Source organism: Carassius gibelio, chromosome A1, assembly GCF_023724105.1.
Source record: "Carassius gibelio isolate Cgi1373 ecotype wild population from Czech Republic chromosome A1, carGib1.2-hapl.c, whole genome shotgun sequence".
Taxonomy (NCBI): Eukaryota; Metazoa; Chordata; class Actinopteri; order Cypriniformes; family Cyprinidae; genus Carassius; species Carassius gibelio.
Genome location: NC_068371.1, coordinates 23,560,064 through 23,578,708, shown reverse-complemented (window position 1 = coordinate 23,578,708; position 18,645 = coordinate 23,560,064). Strand labels below are relative to the sequence as shown.

Below are 18,645 nucleotides of genomic sequence, written 5' to 3'. Positions count from 1 at the left end.
TTGAGTAATTGTACTTGATTACTTTACTTAAGTAATATTTGGGGGGATTTGTACTTTATTCATGTACAATTTAAACCAGTTAATTGTACTATTACTTGATTACATGTCTGGAGAAAAAACTGTAATTTTTATTTTTAAAATCATTTACACACCCTTATGTCGTCCCACATGTTTATGACTTTCTTTCTTCAGATGAACACAGGAAAATATTTTTAGTCTGTATAATGCAAGAGGACAGGACCACTTCAGAAACCACACAAAGTGAACATGACGGTCAAGTTTAAAATATTGTTTTTTATTTATTTATTTATTTGTATTTATCCTTTAACTTAAGAATACACTAAATCATTAACAGTGGTTGTATGAGTTACTGTCTGTCATATTCATTTTTGGACGTCCCATTCCCTTGCATTGAACTAAGATATATATATATATATATATATATATATATATATATATATATATATATATATATATATATTAAACTCTTAGTTTGTGTTCATCTGATAAATGAAAGTAATATATACTGTATATTGGATGGCATGAGGGTGGAAAGGATAAAGTTTTCTTTTAATCCCTTTCCCTTTTGTTTAGTTTTCTCCCTTTAACCAAACTTCTGTATATCAGTTAGAAAGGAAAAAAGGACTTTTACTATTTTAATACTTGGGCACAATTTAAAGTTGTACTCTTTTTAACTTTTAATCAAGTATGTTTTTGGCCAGATACTTGTACTTTTACTTTGTAAAATCTTTCAGTAGGCTACGTTTTACACCTCTGTTAACTCCCCACTCATCCAACACCAACTAAAGAAACAAAAATGGCTGTACTATTTGACTAATTTGAATATTTCCAGACAGAGAAAGAACTGACATATGAATAAACATACGTATTTAAATGTCATTGTTTTGTTCATTGGAACACCTTAAACACTATCGAGGAAAAGAACATCATGCTAATATGCTAAAAGTTATGTTAGCATGTGAAACTCTCAAGACGTGTCGTCGGTTTATTTGGTGTTTCACCGTTAGAGGGCGCCCGTGTTTTTCACTGCATATATAACACGCTCAATCCACGCGCCGGCCTTTTCAGCTGAGTCCACGATCAGATCACGGCCAGCGCTGCTCCCTGACACCCCCAAATACAATCCAACAAAATGATCATCTATAAGGACATCATCACCGGTAAGAACAGTGTCTAACACACCGTCGTAGTCCAGAATCGTACGGTTTTACCAGTATTTTTGTCGTCCGATGATGTTAATTTGTTAAAAAGAGCCGGTGATCTCTCTCGACTCGCTGCGGCCTAACTCTCGAACTGTTAGCCTCGTGGCTAACCATGCTACGAAACCGCGTAGGCGCGCGTTTCATTGCTGAGCTCCTAAATAACTTGACCAACCGTACTATTGCGAATTATGTTACGCCAACACTTCTTCAGTTTATAAAAGTGTTGGGTTTATATTCAAGCGAATCGGGCGGTTTATGGGAGTGTTAGAAGCTGAACAAAAACGCCGGTTAGCCAGTTTGTGCTCGATAGAAGTTGTGCTGTTGGGTTACTTTAACACCCATAATCTTCAATTACTGTTGGTGTTGAAAAAAGTATTTTTTATTAATATACTTTTTTTACATGACCAAATCGGAAGCAATGTATGAAAATTAGTTTTTTTCCCTAATTTATTTCACAAATCTCCGAGATGATGAAATGATCGCAAACAGGGCGTGTTACTAGTCGAGTCACTTCACTTTAACTTTGGCGTTACTCCATTTCGTCATCTTTTCTCAGCCCCTTTAATTGTCATTAACGCTCGTGTGACGTTAAATAAACGTGGGACGTTAACCATTATCTCGAACAGTGACGGATATTTCGAAGCTCTCCGTCGTTCTGAGGAACACATTTAAGAATGTTCGACTCGGAACATTCCAGTGAACACTGCTGACAGAGATTAGAAGTGAAAATGCGATAGATAAGTTTTAAAGCGTCCATGTGAAAAGAGGGAGGAGGAAACTGTAAAGAGGTGAATGAGTATTTCGTGAGTAAACCAGAGATTGTTGGTAACGTTTCGGGCATTGTTCATTCTATGTTAATTAACCCCGTGCCGAAGACCCTAAAAAGGGGGGGGTGGGGTATATATTTAGTGGTTGTACTCTGCCTAAAACTAATTTTTAGACTTATGTGATTACATTAACCCCCAAAAAAACCTCACTGAGGCCAAACTTTTGTAATGTAAGCCTCTCTTAAGGGTGTACAATGATGACCAACTTAGGACACCTTTGTAGGTTATGACCTATGAAAATAAACCATGTTCTGAGTACATACCCTGGATGGGCTTTGGCAAACCGAGTTGAGACCTAAATTTGTCTTTCAACACCAAAATTTCTAATCAGTTCTGTAGATATTAGCTTTGTTTATACAGCTGCCACTCTATATGTTAATGTTGCAGTTTTTACCCTGATTGATTGGTCAGCTACAGTCCATGTCATAATGACCCAAACTTTTAATTGGGGTCTTAAACAATGACGTGTAATGCTAAATGGGTATTTCTATTGTGACTTAAAACATTTTGCATCACTCTTTCCGAGCCAAAATACCCTGGGACACATTGTGATGGTTACAGTTATTCATTTTTATCCATTTTATTTTCACAGGGGATGAGATGTTCTCCGACATCTACAAAATCAAAGAGTCTGAGAATGGAATGATGATTGAAGTTGAGGGAAAGGTATGTGGGTTATTTTAAACCAAATGACTTTCTCTAAATCGATTTTATAAGTGAAAGCCCTCTCTTGGATGTACGATGATGACCAACTTAGGACACCTTTGTAGGTTAAGACCTATGAAAACACACCATGTTCCGAGTACATGTCTATGATGGGCGAAAATCAGTCTAAATTAGTTTTGAGACCCAAATTAGTCTGAGTATCTTTGAAATCAGTTTTGTAGAGATTTAAATTAATTGTACAATTCCCAATCATTGTTGGGAGTGAGTTTTTTTTAGCTTGAGTGATTGGTGTGGTATCAGCTCCAGTCATTGTCTCTGTTTTGCAGATGATCAGCAGGTCGGAGGGAGACATAGATGATTCACTGATTGGTGGCAATGCGTCAGCCGAAGTTCAGGATGAAGGCTGTGATTCTACCACTGTCAGCGGTGTAGATATCGTCCTCAACCACAAACTTCAGGAGACCTCCTATGACAAGAAGTCTTACACGGCTTACATCAAGGACTACATGAAGGCGTAAGTCTGAAATCACCATTGAGAAGTGCATGTAGTACTGTAAATATCAATGTTAACGTTAACTTTCCTATTGTATTATGACTTATTTATGCATCATTGACAGCTCAGAGTCTTGCATTGTGGCCACCTGGGTTTTAATATTTTGAGATGCAAAATGAAATGTCCCTGCGCTTTCTGCCTGCCCTATTAGTGGCGCGTAAGATTGAATTGGGGACTACACAACTTTTACCTAAAACAGCTGTACTTGGCAGTTTGCAAGACTAAATGAAACCTGGTTATTTTGCTAATAACTGCTTTTTTTTTTTTTATATATAACAGAGTGAAAGCCAAGCTACAGGAAGTTTCACCTGACAGGGTAGACCCCTTCATGGCTAACGCACCAGCTGAGGTCAAGAAAATTTTAGGCAACATCAAAAACTATCAGGTGGGTTACAGTAACAGCTGATACTGTCATTCTGTCGTAGTTGTATAGGCTCAAAAGTTTGGGATAAGATTCTTGTTTTTGAAAAGTCTCTTCACTTGAAAATATGCTGATATTATGAAATATTGCGACATTAAGTTTTAATATAGTTTAAAATTGTATTTCCTGTGATGCAAGGTCTTCAGTTTTCACCTGTTCCTTCCAAAATCATTCCAATATGCTGGTTTGCTGCTCAAGAAACGTTTTGTAATCTGCATTAAACTGCGGTTTCATATTTTTGTGGAAATTGAAAAAAGATTCCGGATCCTTTGAAGAATACAAAATTCAAAAGCGCAGTATTAAATGCGTCCTTTCTGAATGAAAGGGTTCATTTCTTTCTTACTGACTCCAAATATTTGACCACTAAAGTGAAAGCTCTCTTAAGGGTGTACAATGATGACCAACTTAGGACACCTTTGTAGGTTACGACCTATGAAAACAAACCATGTTCTGAGTACATACCCTGGTTGGGCTTCGGCACACTGATTTGAGACCTAAATTTGTGTCTTCAACCCCATATTTTCTAGTCAATTCTGTAGATATTAGCATTGTTTGTACAGCTGCTGCTCTGTTATTGGTAAAGTTTTTACCCTGAGTGATTGGTCAGCTAAAGTCAGTACCATAAACTTCTATACTGTAATGTCTGTTAAAATAAAAACAGGACTTTTAGTTAGAGGTCTGAACCAATCAAATATAATGCTAAATGGGTGTTGTTATTCTCCACCTCCTACAGTTTTTCACTGGCGAATCCATGAACCCAGATGGCACAATTGGTCTCCTTGACTTCCGTGAGGATGGCGTCACCCCATTCATGCTTTTCTTCAAGGATGGCTTAGAGATTGAGAAATGTGTAAGTTTATGAATTCTTGTGTCTCTTAAGTGTTTATTTGCATTGAGTTGCCTTGAAAAATAAAGATTAGTATGCCCTTGCTCAAATTATTGCTTCGAAATAGTGTTTCTAGAATCCTCTTGTGAAGCATCCACTGATAGGCCTGTTGCCATACTTGGTGGCCTCTGGGTTTGCACAAGGATGCAACAGTAATATTCCTCATAATGTCTGGCCATCTGGAAGGTGGTTGGAAAAGACTAAATTGAGGAGAAAATGACAATTTCAGTTGCTTTTGAAAGCATCTAACAAAATCTGGTGACTTGATAAATGTTATCTTCAAGCTTTTTTGTAAGGGTTTGCTGAAGTGTTTGATTGTATTAGCTTGAAACAAAACTGATTGTTTTGTGTTTCTCTTTCTTGCCATAGTAAACTTCCCAAGTGTCTACAAGTTACTCCTCCAACTCTGGCCTCTGTTTGGTGGACCGGGCCCCTGGATTAAACCAATCATTCCTCCTCATCCTCTCCATCAGGACCAGAGGCTCTTTTAACTTCACAAGGCCACTGTTTTTATTTCTTGATTGGCTTATGTCTACTACGAGAAGATGTGAACTCTCCTTTCATGAAATTAAAAACAGGACTTTTAGCAAGCCAAGCCGCAATGTTAAAAGGTTGTGGTAAAAGAATCAGAGTAACTTTGGAGTTTTCTTTTATTTCTTTGTCATTGAGGTGAAGTTGACTGCAGGCTTCTCATTTGCTGTGCATGTCGGCTACTGTTTCAGCATATGTACAGTTGTAATTTTCCCCGTTACATATTGAATCACAGGATTGTATAGGATTTCTTGGCACCAGTATTTGAATAAAGTCAAGCTGCTGGCTAACTGAAGTTTTTGCATGTGTTTACTTTGTAAATTGCCTCGTGTCATCAACTTGAAATGTGATAAAGGAAACCATTCTAATGAAGGGTAGAGGAAATGAGCCTCTTCAAGGTGAATTGGAAGGCCTTACATCAGAGGTTCCCAAATATTTACATTCCCTCCCATCTTCAGATGTTTTAATCAAATTCACTGAACTGTATGTACAATGAATTATACAACAAGTTAGACTAAATAAACTAAATTAGAAATTATGAAAATAAAACGACTTTAAATAAAAACAAAGGTAAGAAAATTATAAGCGTTTTACCACAATTTTCCCACCTAGTTATATGGCATGGTGGGCAAAACCATCACCATTAAAAGCTGCATGTTGTATTTTTTACTTGGAAATAGTTATTTAACAATGGCGTTATGCTGTTTTTGTAGACTCTAGTTATAAAAGATATATCTATATGTAGACCTTACTGTTTTGAGTTTTTTTTTTTTTTATGATTAAGGTTTGATGTTCAGATAGCCTTTTGACTTGCCAGGAGTAATGTAATTCCAAACTTTGCAACAAAAGCAAATGTTTAAATGCCTCAATTAGGAGTTTAGGCAAACGCTATGCTAAGTTACAGATTATGATAGGAGTGTATTTGTCTGAGCAAACCATTGGGGCTTATTCAGATGTGTATTAAAAGCACAAATGCCCCTTGTTTTTGGGTGAAGATGGGTGTCTGACATTTGCATGTGAAAGTGGTTCTGAATTGTATTTTAATTAAAGTAATTAAGCACATTAAAGTGTCTTTAGCATCAGTATAGAGAATGCCAAATCCATAACAATGCAGTGTAGTGTTATGCTTCAAACCTTTTGGGGCTTGCAATTGTTCAGGCTGATTTTTAATGTCCTGCAGACATCCCTGGATAATGCTTATGCTTATCCAGATTGTTGGTTTCATTAGTGGTCTCAATCAGCTACCTCCATAAGATATAGTAGATTTGTTGGTGCAAAATATAATTGGTTTTTGTGGCTACAAAGCCTTAATAATGACCCCCATTTTGATGAGCTGCTTTTTTTTCTTTTTTCATAAACACATTGCCGTAAACTTTGCTTTAACAATGGTACAACTTAATTTTTTTAACTAAAGTGTTTCTGATATTAAATAGTTTATCTGAACTGAATTAATTTTAACTTAACCATTTAAATGTTTTATTTACATATTAAACCCCAGTCCTGGGTGAATTGTAAGAATAAAAAAATCATACATGGAACAAATTATTTATTCATACAAAAACCTTTATTTCAAGAGCATTTAAGAACACAAAATACTATCTAAAATAAGTGTTTCAATCAGAAAACTAAATCTGAATAAAACTATTGTTTATCATTATTCTATAAATGTTTCTTTGAATAAGAAAAAAATCCAACATCACCTTTTTATACAAAACATTAAGATGATAAGTTCTTTTCATTTTCAGATGACTGAAGACTTGAACTACTCTTACTAGGTTTTTTTTCTTCTTCATGGGAATCGGTCAATATAACAAGCATTAAAAAACTGCTCCGCATTATAAAATGCCACATAGTTTTCTGATGCACCTCTAAAAACAACCGAATCATCCTTGAAGAAATTATCCAGACACAACATTTTGAACTTATTGGGGAAGTCGGCTTTTCAGGTATTCATAGCCACCCAGAGTCCAATGGTAATCAGTCGCTCTTCTCTTCGTTCTGGTAGTGTCTGTACTCTGGTTTGAGCTCCCAGGTGTTCTTGTGGGTGCCTTTGATATTGTATATACCAATGTCTCGAAGAATCTCCTTCAAATAAATCTAGAGAACAAGGAAGACTTAATAGGCAGCCTTGTAGTGAACAATAAGGTTCATCAAGTATGCATTAAATAAATAAAAAAAATACAGTAAATACTTGGAGAAAATTTATATTTCCAATAACTTAAGAAATCCTAAATAAATTGTGTAATGGTTCTCAATATATGCGAAATATATATATTTATTAAGCAGCACAAAAGTTTTAATCACTAATACACCAAATCAGCATATTAAAATGATTTCTGAAGGATCATGTGACACTGAAGACTGGAGTAGTAGCATCAAATAAATGTGACATTTCACAACAAATTCAAACAGAAAACAGTTATATTCACAATATTAATGCTTTACTGTATGTATGATCAAATAAATGCAGCTTTGTAAACATAAGAGACTTAAAAAACAGAATGACCAACCCCAAACTTCTGCACAGTAGTCTGTAGCGTAGTGTTACTGTAATGTAACTCACCACTGGCTGTTTTGTGATGTCCACCAGATCCTTAATGTTATAAAACTGATGCTTCTCAAAAGCAGAGAACAACATGTCCAGCACCTGCTGTTTATCTCCTCGGGCCCTCTTCCCTTCTTCTTTCTTCTTCTTTTCATAGTCCAGCTGAGATAAAACAACAACAAAGGAACAAACAGAGTGTGCATCAACAATCAACTGCATATCAGATACTTCCCACAGCTGATGATGCGAAAGCTTGCCGTACGTTATAGGCGTGATTAGCCACCGGTTTGTAGTTGGTGGTGACTGCTTTGTCGAGCTGTTGAGAGAACCTCATGGGTTTGGATAACTCCTCGATCTGCAGTCTGCAAAATAACACAACATCCTTTATGAGTTCTGGCCATTAGCCTAATTAATTTTATGTATCAGACATCACAGGTCTTGAAATAGATCGTGTGTGGACCTGTATAGACCTAATAAAACGTATGACTGAAATCGATTTTCTTTCTCTTTTTAAAGATGCAAAAAAAGTTGTCCTTTAAGGTTTAGAGTAAGGTTAGTGCTCACTTGCTAGTGTTGTGAGTTCAGGATATTTGTTTGGCACACAGAGTTGCTGCACATATAGAGCTTATATATGGCCCATAAATGAATCCCTTATGAGTTTCTATGAGAATTTATAATGCTTTCTGTGTAGGCATTTCACTAAATAAACAGAACTAGTGTTTGCATATTCTAAACATACTTCTTTAGTTTCATGTAGTTTTCATTGACGGCCGGTCTGCATTCAGCTCTCTGCACCACCAATCCTTCCAGTGCAATTTTATCTTTGTGAGAGAAGAGAGACATTAATACTCACAGTTGTGACAGTTGTAACTATGCAATCGCTGCTGCAACACACAGCCCATTACTGCTCCGTCATTACATCAGAAGTGAGAGGCCAACAGTGCTTTCTGTACATTTTCAATACACCAATTCTTTAAATTAGGTCCCAGAAAGCATTTCAAATTGATTTTTTTTTTTTTTTTTGGGCTGATTGTCAAATCAAAGGCCATTAGATCATTATATCCTGGACCTCCACTCAAGCAGGGGGCGACGGTGAGCACTCACCTGGGCCTGTACCTGAGCCGCCGGCTTCGGCATCTGACTGCCCTACGAGAGGGATGGCAACATGAGAACGAGGGGGAGTACATGCCAAAATAATCACGGCAGGCCAAGCCTCACGGCAGCTTCTTACATAGCAGTCAGCGAAAGCAAACGGACAAATAGACACAAACAACGCAGATATTACCAATACGCCACACAGAACCTCTGATCAGTCAGTTCATGAGTTCGTTTTACTGAAACCACTGAGGAGATTGATCTAAATTAACCCAAAAACCACAAACCAAAGGTCCCTACCCAGTCTTCAAAGATGTGGAGATTCATATAAAACAGTGCATTTATTATTACGTACAAACAAAAGTTTGGGCTCAGGATTGTTTTTTTTTTTAAAGAAATTAATACTTAATGCTAATAATATTAATACTGTTTAAGGATGCATTATAGTAATCAAAAGTGACAGTAATTAAAAAACTAAAAATTCATTATCCTGAAAACAACAACACAGGGTTCCTACACATTTTCCATTTCATAATACGAATTTCCAAACCTCTCAATAGATTTTCACACCATATTTTACAGTTAATAGAGCATTATTTGAGCTTTATATTTTGTATATAGTAGTCTTAAATATTACTCTTTTTTTTCATCGATTTTATTGCAAACATAGAAGCATACAGACTTTCATGCACACAATGCATTTTTCTAGCCCTCGATAAACTATTTATAAGCACACTGGAATATTTTGCTTGCTTATGCATTTTTTTTGGTTTATAAATTATAAATCTTACTGTGAAGAAAATTAAAGCATGGATGAACCTGTATTAATAGAGATCTATTCGCTTTCCTTAGGGCAGTACCTCTAATAGCAGGACATAATGTGCACTTTAGCATCCTCTGTGGTATCAAGGAAACCATGGCACAAAATGAGCTGATAATATGGCTGTGTGCATTGTCCTATTTGCCAAGTCCAATGGTTTATAAAAAGACTGGTATTGTACATACATATGTTTAAAAAAAGTGTTACAAATCTGGCAGTACGTCATATTTCAAGGTCTTAGTTCTGCTTTAATGCATAGCCTTTTCTGTGGCAGCCAAACCACACCGCAAAATGGGCTGATGGTGCAATAGATCAGTGTGCATGGTCCTATATGTTACGTTTAATGGTGTATCATGCGCACATTAAAGTCTGTATGTTTTTTTTTTTTCAAAGGTCCTTTTAGAGGCTCTATAATATGGTGCAATGAATATCCAGAGAAAATAAACTGCAATATAACCTGTATTTTAGCATAATGATTGAAGTCCACCTTGAATTCATTCAATCGTATTTGACAGTCACTAAAGAAGGACTTAACAGCTGCCATAACACACTCATTGTATAATCAATTTATTTAAATTCCATTTATAATTTTCTATTCTAAAAAACTAACAGTCTGTAATCGCTAATATTTTTCCATATTCTGCTTTCTTTTTTCAATACTCTTCCAGACCTGCAAATTATTCAAATCAAATTCCATACTTTTCCAAACTGCGTAGGAACCCTTAGTCAACAACAAAAAATCATAACTTAAAAAAAAAAAAAAAAAAAAAAAAAAGCTACAATTCGGCTTTGCCATCAAAGGAATAAAATACAATTGAAAATGTATTAAATTATAAAAGTTAATAAAAAAAGATCATATAATATTTCACAATCTAAATTTATTAGGACTATAAAAACATTTTCATTGAGCCCCATTTTTTTGAACAACTGGTCACTTTACCGAAGAAGTGCCCAGGCTTTGGAACTCAAGCACCTTTACAACACCTAAAGAAATCCTCACTTTCACAACAGAGAAACAAGAATTAGCATGGAAACTATACAGAGCTGGTCATGCACAGACACCCAAGCTTCACAACACAACTCCACGTTAATCAAGGAATAATTAAAGCAGTCAGGAGATTAGGTTTCCAAAATCAGTGATATCTGAAGGCCCATTCTAATGTCTTCAACCATTAAAACACCACAATCACATACACTGATTGAAAGGCAGAGGTTAGCAACTGCAAAAGCTTGAGAGACCAGATGAAAGCTATCACAACCTAATATCTGATTCATCTCACACACAGCAGACAAAGAGTACCAAGAGAAATTAAACAGAACTGGAGGAAACGGAAGTCTGTACAGAAAATCCCAGAGATGGCACGGAATGACTTACCAAATTAGCTGTTTGAAAGCAAATGGTCAGTTAACAGGAAAAAAAATAAACTTTATAATAACTTTTATTAAAACGTAAATAACTAACATTATAGTCTTCTATTTCAGACATCTCTGCTTTTCATTAACATATATAGGTTGAGTGAAATTCACTTTGTACTGTTTTTGCTATTATTAATATTTTCAATTAAAATATGGGCAATAAAATATGTGTATATTCATATACTATGCATAAGTCGAATAATAAATTCATTTTTCAAATGAACTCTGCCTTGTCTGTCATCGGTAATGTAATTATTCAACTAAACGGTCAAAACACAATTCTAAATAGAACAGCTGATTCTTCATATTAAGAAAGATAAAAATAAAAATATGGACATTTATAAATTCTGTAAAAGATTACACAGAAAGGGATCCTTAACATTTTCGGAAATTATTTTTTTTTGCGCTATAACAACTAAATCTATTCTATTTATTTCTTATTATTACACACTGTCTGATGCATTTTCATCCTGCACGTTCTAAACATACAGAACAATTTCAAGTGAATGCTCACTGTTCTTAAGTGACCATCTTCTATGTATTATAATCAAGCGGTTCTGGAATAATTTCACATTGGACATCAAATGATGTCCCCAAAAAGTACAAAAACTCTTTATCATAAAAAAGTAAAAATGCTCTTAAAATCAAAATCTTAAGATATTAACATAATATTAAATAAAAGTAATGATCAAATAATTAGTCAGCATTTTTTGTAAGCTGACTTAATATAAAGAAAGATATTACTTTGTATTATTAAAAATGGTTATCTAATTTACTCAGTTAAATGAACACTTTCTTCAACTAACAACAAATTGTTGTACTTTATCTTCACATCATTTAAAAGCACAGCAGATCACAGCATTGCATGTATTGGTTGACATCCTGCTTCTCACCTGAAGAGTTTTCGGTGAAAACAGCCAGAGTCTGTCCACCGACCGTCTGCAGAGTGAATGGGTGCTCTCTAGGGGCTCGTACCATGGAGGATTTCTCCCCGATGGTGTCCACGGTGGTCAGCTCCTCATTGAGTGTGAAAGACACCTGTCAATCAAAATCACAACAACACTGAATCCACTTAAAGACACATGCCTCAAATATAAAACACTGGATGTTTACAGACATAACAGTTACCTCCGCTTTGCCTTGATTCCTGCACAAACAACAACAATTGTATGAATATTAATGGTTGAATTAACGCTGTGCTTGTAGATGAGACCTGTTCTTGCCACATACTTGCATATCCGGAGCTTTCCAACTTCTCCTCTCCCTGTGGCTTTGGTCCACTGCTGGGCCAAATACTTTGGGACCTTTATAAAGTGTATGCAAACATAGCTTTAAAACAGTGCATTTAATATGGTTTTAATAATTACACTGCACGACATATAAACCATGCGAGGTGTTTGTAGATGCTTAAGTCATGTACAACTGACTGTAGCTGTTCATCATTGAGCTAACTTATTTAAAACACTTACTTTGACCAGCCATACACCCGTGTTCTGCTTTGCCCCGGTTAAATCCACCTCTCCTTTGTCTGACATGATTATTAATAGTTTAAATATATTCTAGTTATTTCATGTGGATTTAGTGCACGTCTTCAACGAGACAAACTCGTTAGCTAACACACTATCAACAGCAGAACAGCAGCAGAACCGGTTGTACGGTGGCCCGTCAGGACAAAAAAATAAATAAAACGCGCGTTATTTAATGCAGATGTGACGTAGTTACAAAATCCGCGATTTAGCGGAATAGTCGACAAATAAAATAGTTTTTTCTTTTTGTTAGCTCATCCAGTAATTGTAGAATTAGAGTAAGAAATGTTAAGATATTAAGGAGATATTTTCTCTACGTCTATTTGTCATTTTATTTAGAAACACTGCTATTTCTGGTAAATGCAACCGACTTATTTAGAAGTGATTTTCAGAGATATTTATTCACAGGAATTAAGACACTTTATATTTTGATAGCATAAAACGTATAAAAAATATAATAATAATAAAACAACAATAATGATAAAATAAACACCTACTATAAGGAGTTAAATCAGAACTTTAATAAAACAAAAATAAATTGTAATTAAACTACATTATTTAAAATTACAATGTCTGTAATAAGTTACATATGGCTATGATTTTATTATGAATGAACAAATGAATGATGCATATTAATACCGTTGTCTGATTGATTTTATAGTCTCAAGCGTTCAGAAATAAATATTTCTTAAGAATTATCAATATGAATGTCGATTCTCATTACTGTAACATAGTAAAAGTGTACTGCACATGCAAATGTTGACGAATGCATAAATCAAGAATGTGACATGTATAACACATACATGCTTTAGAATTTAATTTGTCAGCATCTTAGTAAGGTTTTTTTTTTTTTTATCAAGGTAATTGGAATTTGGATGGAAGTGTTATGACAGAACAAAAACGTTTTAATGGACTTAATATAGACCAGTCTACGTGTCATGAAGCAAAATATAAATTCTTTCTTTCTTTTATTTTTGAGGTGAAGTTCATGTGATCTAAACTTGGAACATTCTATGAGCACTCAATACATGACCAAAAAACATAAAACTGTCAGTATTCAGGGGAACAAAAGGATATCAATGGGTATAAACAAACATACTTATGTATTCATTACTTAGGAATAAAAAGGCGGACTAAAAACTCACAATAGAAGTCACAAAATTTATAGACATTTTAATGCATTATCTCTTACAATTAACCATTGGTATATAAAAGACGAATTCAGGAGGAACCTCAGGAGGTCCTCTAAATTTTACATATAATTGTCAACAAAGTACATAAATGTTTTGATGACGATGATGCTGCAATGATTCCAGTGCAGTACAACGTTCCTTTAATAAGAATCCTTGACAACAAGAGATAGATTTGCTGAATGTCCCTCATAGGAACATGCGGTCTTTGCTGTGTGAAAAGCGGGTGTTCAGCTCTTGTGACTTCTTGAGCAAAGCTTTTTTTTGAGCCTCATCAAACCGATTGACTTGGAGGTCAGCATCTCTGTCAAAGGGTCTTCTTTCCACAGGCTTTGAAGCATCCTCCTCAGCTTTTCTTTTCATCTTCTTAGTGTGTATACTGATGAGAGATTCACCACGCTTGGATTCCTACAAAGAAATGGGCATTCTGAGACTGAAATTCACATTTTTATACTTAAGCAGTAAGTTTATATATAAACTGTAGTTTGGATCAAATAAATGCTCAAAAACTTTTTTTTTTTTTTTAACCAGACGTTTTACTGTTAATAAATAAATAAAATAAATAAAAAATAGAATGTTTAAAATCTGGCTGGAAGGTGCTGACTCTACTCTTCAACATCAGTTCCAGCACACAGACTGGAGTGAGTTTGCTGCCCAGGCCACTCTCATATCGAACTCTCATATCGACATTGACATTTACACCAACTCTGTCCTGAAGCACATCAACAGATGTGTGAGCAGAGTGACCACACACAAAAAAATAAAGATTTCCCCAATCAGAAGCCCTGGATGAACAGTGATGTTCGCCTCCTGCTCAAAGCAAGAGATGCGGCCTTCAGTATCTGCTAGGCCAAACTCTTCAATTCTTCAGACCCCCGGCGTATGTGGCAAGGCATACAATCCATCACGGATTACAAACTACCTAACTCCGTGCCCCCCTCCAGCTCTGCCTCCCTCCCAGACGAGCTCAATCACTTTTTCGTTTTGATCAAAACAATAAGGAGATCTCACTCAAAGCTGAGCATCAACCCAGTGAACTGCCTCTCACACTCTCCACATCAGATGTTTACTCCACTCTGCGTAAAGTGAATGCATGGAAAGCAGCTGGCCCTGACGGAATACCTGGTCGTGTGCTTAAAGCCTGTGTGGAGCAGCTGGCTGAGGTCTTCATGGACATTTTCAATCTGTCCCTGGCCCAAACAACTGTCCCCACTAGCTGCAAAACCTCCAACCTCAGCCAGCTTGGAATCACCACACCCATCTGCAACTGGATTCTAGGTTTTCTGACTAACAGTCTGTTAAGTTAGATAACCTCTCCTCCTCCATCATCACCCTGAACACACAGCGTGCCACAGGGCTGCGTACTGAGCCCTCTCCTGTACTCCCTATTCACCCATGACTGCGTTCCTGTTTACGGCTCAAACAATAATAAAATTTGCAGATGACACCACAGTGGTAGGTCTGATAAGGATGATGATGAGTCAGCCTACAGGGATGAGGTCCAGCACCTGCTGTGTGGTGTGCCACCAACAATCTAGAACTAAACACCCACAAGACAAACAAAATTGAGAGCAGTATGGTATAGCAATTGCGCCGCATCTGACCGCAAAGCACTCCAGCGGGTGGTGAAAACTGCTCAGTGGATCACCGGCACCCAGTTAACTTCCATCGAGAACATTTATCATAAGCGCTGTCTGGGTAGGGCAAGAAACATCATCAAGGATGCCTCTCACCCTAACCATGGACTTTTCTCATTCCTTCCATCCGGCAGATGTTACAGGAGCAACGTGTGTTTTGCACACTCATCCAACTGTATTTATTACCACTGTTCTCACGTTGCTGCTGTTCATGTGTATATATAATCCTACATTGCTCTGTTCATAATGTACATACAAATTTATATTCTGTATATACTCTGCTCAATACTGTATATAGCAACTACACAGTACATTCTGTATATCATAGCTTCACTTACTCTGTACTTTATGTATATAAAACACTATATTCTAGCACTTCTGGTTAGATGCTAACTGCATTTCATTAGCTCTGTACATACTACTCTGCATAATGACATTAAAGTTGAATCTAAAACCAAACCAAAAAAAAAAATTATAATAATAAATAAATAAATAAACATAAAATATTAGTGCCATTTTGTTGACTTCATTCAAGTGCATTTTGTAATAAATCACAAAGCTGGATTTAACTGAACTTACATTATATTTAGAAACTTTTTCAGCCATCTCAATCTCTTTCTGAGGCAGACGAGGTCCATCATCCTTGGCAGATTCACCTTTTTCCTTAGCCTCTAGTCGTTCCTAAGCAAGACAAAAAAAGAAGGGAATTTACAAACATATCCTGAAATCCCTGTTTTTCCAAAACCCAGTTCCAAAAACATAAAAACATAAAGATAAAAAGAATACACAGTTTATATCACCTGCGAAATCACTGGGAAATCTACGATGATTCTCCACAACAATCCCCACATTTCACATCTGAATTCAGTTACATCTATCGCTAACTCACCCTAGCTTTTCGCTCACGGTCGGCGGGAGTGTCAGTCCAAATTGAGCGGTCTTTGTTCTCAGGGCCTGATTTTTTCTTAAAGGTTCGTGCTTCCAGGCCCACATGCTGCAACTCAGGAGGCAACTCCATCATCCAGCTCTCTCTGACCACTTTGGGGCCAGTCTAAAATCAGAAGAGCCCAAGATTGTTTAGTCTGCCCACACACTGGGAAAAACAAAATCTATTTTCGTCTTGAACAAAACAAACCACTCAAGTTTTTTATTGTCATTGTACAAGAACAGCAAAATGACTTGTCCTGAGGTATGATGTAAACAGAAATAAAAATGGGAAGTATATAAAGCATAAAATTAGAAGCATATGTGCAAAGATAGAAATCTACAATATACAAAAACAAATAATAATATAGTAAATAATTAATAATAATAATAAGAAGAATAATAAGAAGAATAAGAAGAAGAAGAAGAAGAAGAAGAAGAAGAAGAAGAAGAAGAAGAAGAAGAAGAATATATCCAATATAATAGCTGAATTAATAGATTTAAGAAGCACTTACATCCACTCCTGTAAGTTTGTCTTTCATTCTCTGAGCTCTTCTTTCAATGTCCAACGCCACAGAGTCCTGGGATGGTGCTTTTGATGGCATTGGTCCAATGACATAATCATCTTCTTCTTCTTCTTCACCGCTTGACACTGCTGGTGTGTAACCTGGAGGTAGAGCTGGTCCTAAAATCCCTCTAGCATCTTCTTTTCCCTCCTCTTCATCTTGTCTTTTAAAGCCTGGAGGTAGAACAGGTCCTACAGGTGGTCTGCAGAGTAGGGGGAAAACCTAGATTAACGTTTACATCTGTATGTAGAATTTGAATAAATATGATACTATGTGTGTGATACTACCCACTGTACACAACAACAAAATGTGTAGAGCAGTAATATTGTCAATTCCTGTTACCGTTCAGGAGATCTGTCTTGGGTTTGATATCCTGGTGGTAAAGCTGGTCCTAAAAACCCTCTGGTGTCATCCTTTGCATCTTCATCCTCATCTTGTTTTTTAAATCCTGGAGGGAGTGCAGGTCCTAGTAAAGGTGGCCTGGAGATGCAAAATGTAGTTCATCCACGACTTAGATTGGATGCTGATTATGTGGGATATTATTATCAAGAGTTTATTACCTTTCTGGTGATTTGTCTCGCTTTTGATATCCTGGGGGAAGAGCTGGACCAAAGAAACCATCATCATCCTCCTCATCCATTTGAACTTGCTTTATATCCACCTCATCTTTCAAGTAGCCCCTGCTGCTGTTAAAGAACCACAAAAAAAATGTAACCAGAAACAAATTGCACATAAATATCAGCTACCACTCCATATCCATCTTAAGATGATATTTAAATGCTTAGATTTGTGGTCAAGGTTCTATAGTTTTTATTGTGGAGGCAAAACATATAATGCAATGCAGTACAATGTTGATTGAGAAATGAACAAATAAACGTTTCTTAAAAGGCAGACGGAATCGTATTTTCAAGTTAACCTAAGTTTAAGTAAGTACGGATCAGACGACAGAAGATATGGGTTTTCAATGTTTTTGATCATATAGATCATTTAAGGGCCTTCTAAATGTATTTATCAAATATGATACATTATGCTTTGTAAGGCTGACTATGTTCCAACACAACACAAAAAATAATTTGCATATATAAAAAGTGGCTTATTTATGACTAACCACTTCATTAACTATGAATCCCTGAGAAACACATGTATCTGGAAAAACCCATCAAGTATCGTACTTTGAAGAAGGCCGGTTCCTAGATGATGATGATGATGATGATGAGTATTTGGCTCTCTTGAATACAACCTCCTCTTGATCACTGTCTTCACATGAGCTGGAGGACTCTGAAGCTTTATATTTTGGAGGCAAAGCTGGACCTATGACTGGAGGCAGCGTGTATTATTTATTGTGCATTCATTTAAACTTCAGTTAAATCTAAAAGAATTAATGACTTAACTGTTGTTGGAAAAGGGGGGGGGTGGCATCTAAAGGCAATCAGCCTTGTTATGCATTTGCAATTGCGAAATTATAAGATAATTATATATTGCAGTTCACAAAGCAGCTACCACAATGTGTAACGTTATGCGTTAACATACCTGCGCCTTCTTCGTCTGAATCATCATTTTTGCATTTTTCCATCGTCGGTGCCAAAGAGGGTCCAATTATGTTTTGAGTAGACATCAAAAATAGTGTGGTTGTGTGGTTAAAAATAATAATAAAACACACATTTATTCGTTCACAAAACCAGGAAATACGCTACGATACAACACATCAGCTTACTTCCGGTCTGGAATGGTAAGAATCTTTCAAATTAAGAGTCCCGTTCAGGCGGAATCTACAGATGACGCGTTATTTTCAATCGCACGCTCTTTAATAACGCATACG

General features: G+C 36.2%; 3 protein-coding genes and 5 non-coding genes across 10 annotated transcripts; 6 read left to right on the top strand and 2 right to left on the bottom strand.

Moving 5' to 3' along the window:
* Positions 1-1,017: 1,017 nt before the first annotated feature.
* LOC128016120 (translationally-controlled tumor protein homolog) lies at positions 1,018-5,402 on the top strand. The gene is made up of 6 exons (XM_052600529.1): positions 1,018-1,181; positions 2,643-2,716; positions 3,043-3,230; positions 3,549-3,654; positions 4,424-4,540; positions 4,946-5,402. Exons 1-6 carry the CDS (start codon positions 1,154-1,156, stop codon positions 4,946-4,948), a joined length of 516 nt encoding a protein of 171 aa, XP_052456489.1. The 5' UTR covers positions 1,018-1,153; the 3' UTR covers positions 4,949-5,402.
* Positions 2,240-2,310, top strand: LOC128021277 (small nucleolar RNA SNORD58). Its single transcript, XR_008185507.1, has one exon. It is a non-coding gene; the product is annotated as a small nucleolar RNA SNORD58 (small nucleolar RNA).
* Positions 2,787-2,857, top strand: LOC128021284 (small nucleolar RNA SNORD58). The gene has a single exon (XR_008185509.1). It is a non-coding gene; the product is annotated as a small nucleolar RNA SNORD58 (small nucleolar RNA).
* LOC128021300 (small nucleolar RNA SNORA31) lies at positions 3,319-3,452 on the top strand. Its single transcript, XR_008185513.1, has one exon. It is a non-coding gene; the product is annotated as a small nucleolar RNA SNORA31 (small nucleolar RNA).
* Positions 4,079-4,149, top strand: LOC128021280 (small nucleolar RNA SNORD58). The gene has a single exon (XR_008185508.1). It is a non-coding gene; the product is annotated as a small nucleolar RNA SNORD58 (small nucleolar RNA).
* On the top strand, positions 4,665-4,796 carry LOC128021294 (small nucleolar RNA SNORA31). Its single transcript, XR_008185511.1, has one exon. It is a non-coding gene; the product is annotated as a small nucleolar RNA SNORA31 (small nucleolar RNA).
* Positions 5,403-6,649: 1,247 nt separating the features above from the next.
* On the bottom strand, positions 6,650-12,642 carry LOC128016110 (general transcription factor IIF subunit 2). 2 transcript variants are annotated; one of them, XM_052600506.1, is made up of 9 exons: positions 12,453-12,642; positions 12,214-12,287; positions 12,112-12,130; positions 11,877-12,021; positions 8,757-8,798; positions 8,392-8,473; positions 7,915-8,014; positions 7,671-7,814; positions 6,650-7,204 (listed from the first exon to the last, which is right to left on the bottom strand). In XM_052600506.1, exons 1-9 carry the CDS (start codon positions 12,516-12,518, stop codon positions 7,085-7,087), a joined length of 792 nt encoding a protein of 263 aa, XP_052456466.1. In that variant the 5' UTR covers positions 12,519-12,642; the 3' UTR covers positions 6,650-7,084. The 2 variants fall into 2 exon arrangements, with proteins under 2 accessions (XP_052456466.1, XP_052456475.1); XM_052600515.1 differs by lacking the exon at positions 8,757-8,798.
* An 818-nt stretch (positions 12,643-13,460) lies between these two features.
* LOC128016059 (GPALPP motifs-containing protein 1) lies at positions 13,461-18,583 on the bottom strand. Of its 2 annotated transcripts, none has more exons than XM_052600427.1 (8): positions 18,357-18,583; positions 17,999-18,143; positions 17,387-17,509; positions 17,169-17,306; positions 16,776-17,028; positions 16,226-16,387; positions 15,916-16,017; positions 13,461-14,107 (listed from the first exon to the last, which is right to left on the bottom strand). In XM_052600427.1, the coding sequence occupies exons 1-8, from the start codon at positions 18,439-18,441 to the stop codon at positions 13,889-13,891; spliced, it is 1,227 nt and encodes a 408-aa protein (XP_052456387.1). In that variant the 5' UTR covers positions 18,442-18,583; the 3' UTR covers positions 13,461-13,888. The 2 variants fall into 2 exon arrangements, with proteins under 2 accessions (XP_052456387.1, XP_052456378.1); XM_052600418.1 differs by having other exon boundaries at positions 17,387-17,512; positions 18,357-18,582.
* Positions 18,584-18,645: the final 62 nt, after the last annotated feature.